Below are 10490 nucleotides of genomic sequence, written 5' to 3'. Positions count from 1 at the left end.
AGTTTATTATGTTTTTTTGATCACATGAAGGATACACTTATTAAGTTTGAGTATGAAGTTCACGCTCACCGCATCTTTTAGGATGTTAAATCATTTTAGAATGTAAAGTTTTATAGTTTGCAAGTTCATCCAACCTAGTAACATCCTAGTATTTAAGAGTAAGGTGTAAAGGATGGTGATGGAAGGATCTCTGCTTCCCTCGTAATGAGAGAGTGAGAGAGAGAGAGAGAGAGAGAGAGAAAGAGAGAGAAAGAGAGAGAGAGAGAGAGAGTGTGAGTGAGTGAAACCCATTTGGAGGTCCATTATTTAGGGGAAAATGAAAAAATCCCCCTACGTGCCCTTCTTACATCATTATTTTATACATGAAAGAAAAAAAAATATGAAATCACATTTCATGCTATACAACGTCTACCCGCAACGTCTTATTGAAAAGATTGAGATGTGGGTGTCGTGCATCGCCTTAAGTGAGGATTGACACATGTGCTTGTATTTAATGATGATCTTCCTCAGTGGTTCAGGTTGATTCAAAAATATTAGCAAGTGAGCTCAATTTGATCATTTCGGCAGGTGGGCTTAGCCTAGGGGTGTAAGTGATTCAAGCCAACTCGTAAGTCTAATCAAGACCTGTGGCTCGTGAACTGAGCTCAATGACCTAACAAACGAAGCTCAAGCCATCCTTACTCGACTTGTTAGCTCGTGAGTTGGCTTGCTCAAACAATAGTTAATAAAAAATATACTTAAAATATTTTAAAATTTAAAAAATTTACATTAATTTATTAAAAATGTTTGATATTAATATTTTTATATCTTATATCATGCAATTACTAATTATGTATCTCGTAATCGTTCATTCAACTTGTCATTTAACTATAGTCAACTTAAAATTAATATTTTTTTCTCACTTTTATGCTAAACAAGCAGCCTCATTAGCAAGCTCCAACTCGATTAAAATAATCAAGCTCAAGCTCAAGTTGAGAGTGGCTCGAGCTCGACTCGCCTGCAGCTCTAGCTTAATCCAACCACTATAAAAGACGGGCTCAATCCGACCACTTCGATACATGCAAAAATAAGCAAGACCATAAAATAGTTTTTACAAAATATAAATCTCATAAAATAATTTGAACAAAATTCAAGCTTCAATGTTACCAGCTTGACATTGACGCCAGCAGCCTAAGAAACAATTTTAACATATAAAAGATGTAATTTTAACAAATAAAAAACAATGTTTCCACAAAATGAGATACAAAAACTTGATTCTCAATAATATGAAACTTTTAATTTCAATAATATGAAGCTTTTGAATCAACACTACAAAGTCTTAATTTTAACAATATGTATCCGCATTATGGATACTTAACAGAGTACAAATACTATTCTATACTGTGAGCATTGATGCTGTTTATTATACCCTCTGAAGGACAAATAACTCAATCCATTTCCTATAAAAATTTCAAGAAAAAAAAAAATTTTACAAGACTCATCTGTTTTGTTTCTTTGATGTACAGTAATTTGGCTGAATATCATCTTAAGATTTCATTATTCCAGCGGGAGAAGACTTTTTCTGTGTTCTGCAGTAATTACGATTAATCAATGAACACCCACAGGCCACAATAGCCTGCAAGACTGCACGTTCTTCGTCTACAAGTTGTTGAATCAATACCACATTCATCATCACTCCTGCACCTATGATCAGCTCGGTTATCATGAATATGGCAAGCACTCTCAATCTGACGGCCGGTATTTTCAAGGAAAGTTACTGGACAAACTTGCTGCGACATGGAGCTCAAAGGAAGCACATCATCTTCACTCTGCACCAAGATTAATAAATTCAAGGAAGATTTAGATACCGCTCAATTCCTGTGTATTTAGATATTTGATACCTAAACTACAATTTTTACATACATGCCAACTTACCTATGCATGAAAAGGTCTATTTCACTTTTTAAAAGTTACCATGGTGGTATTTTTTATGTGATATGAAAAATTTGGATGGTATAAACGTCGAAAGTAAAGTATAGGTGTTAGAAATACAAATACATAGGAATTGGGTGGTATGTATTTGAATTCCCCTAAATTCGAAGATAATACATGCGTTTAGTAATATTTTAATGCAAATACATGTATTTACATATCTAACACCGAAACTTCAATTTTTACAAACATGCCAACATACTCAAGCATGAAAGTGTTTATTTCACTTTCCAAAAGTTTCCATGGTTGTATTTTTTATGTAAAATGAAAATTTTGGTTTGTATAAAAGCAGAAAGTAAAGTATAGGTGTTGATATGAAAAATTTCCATAAACTCTGGGACAAGTTACCCTTATAATGCATTGTATTTGTGATTTAACTTTTCTATTGATTAGGACTTCGAAGATTTATTTTTTCCTTCAGTTCCTATAGGGGAATGCCATCATAACTTGTTGACAAAGATTATCTTGGAATGGGTCAACTTATACATTCTTCTTCTCAAAGGGCGTACTTTGCTTCGTCAAAAATCAGTACATAGTTCTCGGCTTTTAGTTTTGAATAAAAGTGGGACCCTAAAAAAAAAGAGAAGAAAACTCTTCTTAATGAATTCCTTCATTTAGCGCCACTAGCAGCCACTTACCCATCTTGTTTTTGAATTTCTATGACAAACATAAACGACCACTGTTAATCAAAGTACTGGTTCCAGTGTACGTTCAACCTAATCTGCTCACACATGGCATACTCTTAGAGTTGGATCTCTGGGATCATACATCTTCTATTTCCCATTCATTCAAACCTTTTGCTTACGCTTCAACTCAAAAACGTGAAACCTTTCCTTATGTCGTTATTGTGAACAAACCAAAAATTGTAAAATCAGTTCTTAGCCATATAGAACATCTTTTGACCAAAGAGTTTTATTTTCCCTTCAATTTCATTTAACGGATAATGTTATACAACGCTCAAGTTATTAATCTACTTGAGTTATAATGATTATTACATTTCATCAGATGATTCTCTTGATGCCAGTTAGTTGATAGTCCTAATGATTGCATCTTTGCTCATAGTTTATAATTATAAGTACATCAATTTGTTGATTTACGGTTTCTTCAGTTTGAACTTGGTTTAAAAGACCAGCTAAACAGAAAAAAGTAGTTCTCTCCAAGAAGAAATTATGATGGACATAAGTTCGATGGATTTATGCTTGCATGATGTTAGAAGAAAATAACGAGCAGTTGCAACAGGTGAAATAACGTGAAATATTTCAACAAACATGCAAATAGAATAATAAATAGAGCAATGAAAACATTTCATACAAAAGTGTTCAGAATGCAGTAAGATGATAAAAACAACCTTAACTCTTGTCCAGTTACGTGGAATATAATATTCAGGTAGTTTTTCATGCCATGAGCTTCTTATGGGAAGTGGATGACCCTCAGTAGTAAATATATAATTTTGGCCAGCTAAAAATGTGTCATCATAAAGAAGATAGAGGTATTTACATCTGCAACATAAGAATAGAGCATGCATATGAAACGTCATTTTAGTAAAAAGTAATCATCACAGCAACTATTTTTCCATGATAAGTAGGCAACAATATTACTGACGTTTCAGAAAGAAAGAAACTGTGCTGATGATCTTCCTGCTGCATTGTTGTAACATCTCTAATACTAGCAAAACCACCAGTAACTTTGGCATAGCGATTGAGCGAGCTAATAATTGATTCACCAACTTCCATATACCATGGATCTGATCATACATAAAATCAACTAAAACATTACAAGGTACATCGAACAATCTTCAGTAAATAATCTAAATTATGCATAATATATCTAAAATCACATATAGGTCCCTCAATCAAGCTAGAAGCCATTGGGTCCCTATACTCTCAAAACTCACTGCTGTTTCCCTCAGGTGTAACATAAGTTTCATATAGACATTTCTCCATTAACGCAGGTTAATATTCAGACAAAAGATAGTACCAACATTAACAAGACATTTTCTTTAGTATTTTCCTATGACCAAACCCTCAAGTTCTCTTTCACTCCTCTTCTGTTCCTCTATGATAGATTTGCTATTAAGGTTGGTTTAGGAGGGAGTTAAAAACACTCAAATCTCACTGTTAGGTGCATTCAACTTAAATTATTCATACAATCAAACAGTTTATTTCTCTTCTAAAAGTTTTGGCATCTAGGTGTAATAATAATTGTTTAATTATAAATTGATTTGGAATGTTATAAAAAAATGTTCTATTTCCCTGCACATGAGTGTAGTTCGCTCAACCTCGCATTGCCTGTGGGTAAATAACTGAGGGCATGATGCCCTCCCAAGCAAACAAAGAGGGTGAAGCAATGAGCGAGAGAGCGAGAGAGCGAGAGAGCGAGAGAGCGAGAGAAATAAGAGGAAGGAGGAAGAAGAAGGGACATCTCGAGTAGGTGGCTTGAGCGAACCTTCTTAAAGCAGCCGTGAATGAAGGAAGGAGTCGCAATCGAGGGAAAGTTACGAGAGGAGCAGCCTTTTTCTGCGATGGAGAAAGGGGAGACGGAAGGCATGTTTGGGAATTTACGTTTGGAGTGACAAAAGTGAAGCGGTCCAGTATCAGTCTAGTGGCTCCTGGAAAACTCTTGTGTGGGGCAGACCTCGACCAAGCTTTCTAAACTCCAAGCACCGAGAACAGCTCATGCGGAAGACTTTCCCGCAAGTTTAAGGTGCTTGGCCAAACCCCAAATGATAACGAAGCTAATCCAAACTACAATAAGAAAAGTAAATATTATTATTGAAAGCACATTGCCAGTAGCGAACAGCAGGGGGCGGCGATGCTAGAGGAGCAATATGTGGTAGGCAGCCTGTTGGGAGGTGTGGGGGACGGGAGACAATGGACAGTGATCCAGAAGAGGTCAGAGATGACAAGGAAAGCACCCAAAAGAGGGAACGACAACCTGGAAGAAGTTAGTGATGGTCGGAACAACACTGGACGGAGTGGACAACAACCTGGAAGGCACGGGATGGGCTGCCGACAACATGATAGTTATTGGAGGTGGCGAACAATAGCAGTGAGGGTGAACAGGGTGACCGACGATGACTGGACTACGGCTAGACAGCAAGTGGAAGCAACGACGACGAAGGTCAGCGAAGGTATTTGGGGGAAGATAAACATCCCACAAGGTCGTTACAGTCAGAGCACCTCTAAAACTATTGGAAAGAATCACCACCTCAGACGAGTTCCAGACGGAGCACCTCCTCCTCGTCAAGTACAACCCTCAAAAGGAAAGAATGCCACAAAGGAAACAAACTGAAATCTGAAATGAACAAAAACAAACCTAAAGCACTCAAACAACACATATATAATAGTTGTTAGTAGTTAGGAAAGAAAAGAGCAGAAATTGGAAAGAAATAGATATAGGGAAGGGGAGAAAAGAGGGAAGCAATAGAATAGGAAGGAAATCCTCCTTTTTTAAGGAGGGGAGGTAATTCCCGCCCAAATAGAAGGATGGCTTGTCCAGCCTCCCTTCTGGATAGACACACATATGCTAGACTGACCGGTCAGCTACAATATCACGTTAGTCTCGCAGGGTTGAGAGAGCTTCGACTTCATCTGCCGAAGCTTCTGGTTCCACTTCTGTCATCCTATTAGCACTTTGATCCCACTGAAGACTGCATCTTTTCCCCAAACACCTAAGAAATTTTATTCACTTGCAAGCTTACATCCACAATGGTCCAATTTTCTGGGAATCTACTACTGAACAGAATTGAGTTTGCGTATCTCGCCTCTGATGCTGAATACTCCTGAAGTCATCCATGGTCAGCTTAACCGATCTGAAGTGGGGGTAACTTGAAGCTCCACATACGGTGGTGGCGCTGCTAGTAAGGTATTGACTCTAATATCCTGATATGTCCTCAGGCATGTCTGTCCCGTGTCTAGAGTTGGTGTCTTAGTACTATCAACCTCCGTTGCTACCAAAACTGTTCCCGCTGATACTGCTCTGCTGGTAAAGGCTTCTGCGATCTCGGGCTCCGCTGAGGGAAGTAAGACTATGCGCTTCCCATCCCTCGTGAAAGAATAGATATTTTTTAATTCGTCGTACTGAGTCTTCAGGTTAAAATGCTACGGTCTCCCAACACAAAATGTCAGGCATCCATAAGGACGATGTCGCACCACACCAGATCCTGTAGCTGGCTCACAATCAAAAATTCCACTAAGCACTTCTAGTCAATGTTGATTATGTTCACCTTCTTTAGCCACTTTAGAGAATATGGTTAGTTGTGCCTCCAGGTGTCGGTCAACTTTTTCGATAGATTTTGAAAATATGGTGTTATGAAAATAATTTTTGAAATTTAATTTAAGTATAAATGATATATATTTTGGGTTTTGAAAGTAGTATGTTTTAATTTTAAAAAAAAATGAGATCGAATGGATCTCATTAGTCCAATAATTTGCATAATCGTTCCTGACACCCTGAATACTACACACTCCAAGAGAAAAGTGTAGACCCCGATAATAGGCCCAATCCTGCAAACTAAGAGATTTGTGACATCCATTTGGTCTGCGAACATTTTATATATGACCGACAAATTCCCCTATTTAATACAAAGATTAAATAGGGTTTATTTTACCTGGGTCTCAAGTTCCCTATAGAGGCAAGCCCCTATAGTTAATTACATCTCAAATGACTGGGGTCACTTGAGAAAACTCTCGATAATGATCAGTGGTTCTAGTCTTCAAGATTTCAAAGTTTAATTTCTCACGGTAGGACGTGGAAAGGCAAATGAGAGTGGCTCAAATATGAACAGTTATTTCAGGAGTCCAAAGGAAGGAACAGGTAGAGGATGTCATAGATCCTGAGGAAAAAACCTCAGTGACATCCTATACTATCTTACTCTGTGGCTGCATTTTAGAGAAGATGTTATTTGAATGTTTAATCCTGCCAATTTTAATATTTGGGACTTATATTTGCATAATATTCGATTATGTAAATAACCCGCAGAGATAAGAGGGTTTACGTTGTAACGAACAACAACCTCAGAACCTAAGGCGAGTTAGGACTTATGCTGCACAACATGGTTGTGCAGGGGCCTAAGAAAAAAGTGAGGATTTATGTCGTGCTAGGCGAGCTACCTCGAAATCCTATAGGTTGTTATTATGCTAGGAAGAGATGATGCTGAAGAAGATCCTCTTGCTGCTCGGTCTGAATTCCTCGCCGCGCTGCCCACGAATTTAGCTCCGAAACTCTTGTCGTCGCGATTGCTACAGGGTTTAAGTGTTTGAGATTGGGGTTTATGTTTCCCAGTTTTGGTGTCAGTGTTTGGTTTCGTTTTGTTTCGATTTTGGTTTTGCATGGAGAATAAACAAATCACAGGTAAATAAAAGGTACTTGAAATGTGTACTTGAAATGTAAAATGCAACAATAAAGTAAAATGATGTAGATAAACTGTAAAAGCGTACCTGGGCATCTGCTACTGTTGCGTGATTAATATTGCGAGCATAATATGATTTGCAGCAGATCTTAATAAAATTGCAAGAAAATTAGATAAAGCAAGAAAACCCAGCATGAAAGTCATAAAAACGAGTAGTAAAAATCACAAGCAAAAGCAACCTATAACCACATATGAAAGATCAAAACTGGGTATAAGACATTGGTAAAAGTGGGGGCTCAGAGCTGGGCTGTGTGCTTCCCGATCTTGAGTAAGAGTTGTCAACTCGACAATCTACAAGAGGTAATTCTTAACCCCAATCCAAATGACTAACCATGGACTTTTATAAATTTTCATAGAAAGATTATTTGATTTCCATGCGAAAGCTGTTATTTAAGTCTTTTTTATGCAAAGTTCTTTTTAACATGCAAAAGGGATTTTTTACTATTTTTGCAAATATTTTGTAAAGTCGTACAGTCCACAGGCTAGTCATTTTAATCGTGCTAGAACTACTGACAACCTAAGAGTGTCGGGGTAACGATATCACCAAGAATCGGCAAATAGTATCATGGATCCTTCTCTCCCTTATTGAAGATCATTGAGGTAGGAGATACTATTCTAATAATCTAACCTCGTATCCCTCGTTTAAGCACACATAAGCAATGTCGTCATCGCCCTCGCCACTTAGACCCTAGACTCATCCTAGTCCAATGATCCATATGTAGCGTTAAGAAATTTCCCCAATTGTCAGGAGGGTTTGAGTGTATTATCCAAACTCAAATCCCGATGCAATGGGTTTCATTGTAGGTTAAGTCATTAAGGGAATTTCACTGTTGATTTAATTAAGAAAGCATGGGTCACGTCTCGGTGCATCCTAGTGTATAGTGTCTTGATCAATTTGTGAATCAGGGTCAAGTGTCTAGTTTTACTGTGCATTCGAGGATTAGGTGAATAGACTCTTACATAAGGTATGCTCCTAATGCTGAGAATTAGGTGGATGGACTCTCACCTAAGGTGTGCTCCTAAAATCTAGGAAGCCTATGTTAAAAATTAAGTGGATAAACTTTCACCTAGGGCGTGCCCCTAAAATCTAGAAGCCTATGCTGAGAATTAGGTGGATGGACTCTCACCTAAGGTATGTGCTCCTAAAACTCTAGGAAGCATATGCTGAGAATTAGGTGAATGAATTCTCACCTAGGGTGCACACCTAAAGTCTAAGAGGTCTACACTGAGGACTAAGTGGATGGGCTCTCACCTAGGGTGTGCTTCTAAAGTGTAGGAAACCTAAACCGAGGACTAGGTTGATAGACTCTCACCTAGGGTGTGCACTTAAAGTTCTAGGAAACTTACACTTTAACTTATGCTTAAGGTGATTTAAGGTTTTCTATATCTTCCAATTAATTAAATCATCAATACCCATCTTTATGACTTAACCATTTAAAAAGAAGTAAAACAAAAGAAGGATGAGGCAGACCCACTTCTAAAACTAGTAAATTCAAAGGGGGAAAACAACAAATGGATCAACCTAAAAGCGTTTAAATTACAATCTAAATAACAATCAATTGAAACCCAAAACATTGAGCAAAAAGGGGTCAGTAAAACAAATTCTAAACCACATGTAAATCAACACTTAAAGGCTACATAAGCCTTGCTAAAATAGTGCGTAGATTACTTCAAAATTAGCCCATCAAAATGCTTCAAAACATTGATTAAAACAATCCCGCAAGTGGTAGGTTTAATGTCTCCAAAACATTAGGCGAAGCTCCCAAAATCAGCCCTAAAACAGTAATTTTAAAATTCCCAAACAGCTCTATGTAAGATGAAGGCATCAATTTTAAATATCACAAAATCAAAATCAGTTAGGAAATTCAGTCCAAAATAGTGTGTAAACTTTCCAAAATCAGTTAACAAATTGCCTTTAAAATAGTACATGAATCAGTAGGCAAAGCCCTAACAATCGCAATATTTAAATCCACTTAAAACAGCCCCCAAGGGAGGCATTCGGAAATGAAAGAACATAGACCTGCAAAGAAGCATTCAAGCCCTGGAATAACGGTCATCTCGAGCCTCGTAGTATTCCATTTCGAGTGCTTGAAGCACGAAATCAACAAATGAGTATTTAAGATTAACAAGCAAATGGTCATTGAGATTTCACAATGTTTGCATTTAAATACTTGAAACATAAACCAACAACAAAATGTTTAAAATCAGCAAGTAAATGATCATTGGAAGCTCACAATGTTTGCATTTAGGTGCTTGAAACATCATTTAGGGCTCACAATGTTTGCATTTAGGTGCTTGAAACATAAAACCAGCAACTAAACATTTAAAATCAGCAATAACATATAATCGAAATATTGTTTATATTTCTCCAAAATCAATAAGAATGTATGGCCCAAAGCAACATTTGTAATTCTCCAAAGATCGGTACCAAACACAACACATGAATATACAATAACGATCGACGCTCATCCGATGGAATGCAATAAACATTTGCTACTAGTTGCGTTAATATGACTAGAATCATTTTTTTTTATCCATGTTATATTTGTCAAGTCAAAGTACATCACAAAAGCCTTCCAAAATTACATAATTTTGAACAAAGATTTTCTAGAATGAAGAACCATATCATACTTCAATAGAAGAGCAGATGAAATTGCCTACGTTGAGAAAGAAGAGCTGATTGATTTAATGTTCGATGACAACATTTTTTTTTTAATTAAAAATAAAAAAAATGAAAGGAAAAGGAAGTTCTGGAAACACACCTGCAATATGTAGAGATTTTAGTTCAAAAGCCTTACACGCGGTGGTCTCGTGGTCGCTTTCCCGGCTAACTCTAATCGCGAGTGTTTCGCTGGGTTTCGATCGGTGCACTGAGGCGAGCGGGAAAGAGGAGCTCGGTTCGCAGCGTCGAGTTGCAGAGGAAAGCGGACGAGCGGAGGAGTGGGATCGAGGGAGTGCGGCCTTCGGTTCAGTGAGTAACAGCGTCGTGCGGCTGTTTGGCGTGAGGAGCGGAGCAGGGATTTCGATGCAGGAAGGAGAGGAGGTGAACGACGCTTCTTCTGCGTCGGGGCAGAGCTTGCGGGATCAAACGGGAACCACGCCCGGGAGG

The 10490-nt window shown here is 37.8% G+C and overlaps 1 protein-coding gene across 3 annotated transcripts in view; it reads right to left on the bottom strand.

The window, feature by feature from the left end:
* Positions 1-1343: 1343 nt before the first annotated feature.
* The window catches only part of LOC110023388 (alpha-mannosidase I MNS5), a 112620-nt gene continuing 103473 nt past the window's right edge, over positions 1344-10490 (bottom strand). For 2 of the 3 annotated variants that reach the window (XM_020722784.1, XM_020722785.1), the window contains 3 exons: positions 3574-3715; positions 3320-3470; positions 1344-1808 (listed from right to left, as the gene is read on the bottom strand). In XM_020722784.1, coding sequence (XP_020578443.1) covers positions 1584-1808; positions 3320-3470; positions 3574-3715 — 518 coding nt within the window. In that variant the 3' untranslated portion in view covers positions 1344-1583. The remainder of the gene's footprint in view (positions 1809-3319; positions 3471-3573; positions 3716-10490) is intronic. The other variant, XM_020722786.1, reaches the window with a different exon arrangement.

This window comes from Phalaenopsis equestris, unplaced genomic scaffold (genome assembly GCF_001263595.1).
Source record: "Phalaenopsis equestris unplaced genomic scaffold, ASM126359v1 Scaffold000224, whole genome shotgun sequence".
Lineage (NCBI taxonomy): Eukaryota > Viridiplantae > Streptophyta > Magnoliopsida > Asparagales > Orchidaceae > Phalaenopsis > Phalaenopsis equestris.
The sequence above is the reverse complement of the archived record's forward strand: the minus strand, read 5'-3'. Positions and strand labels throughout refer to the sequence as shown.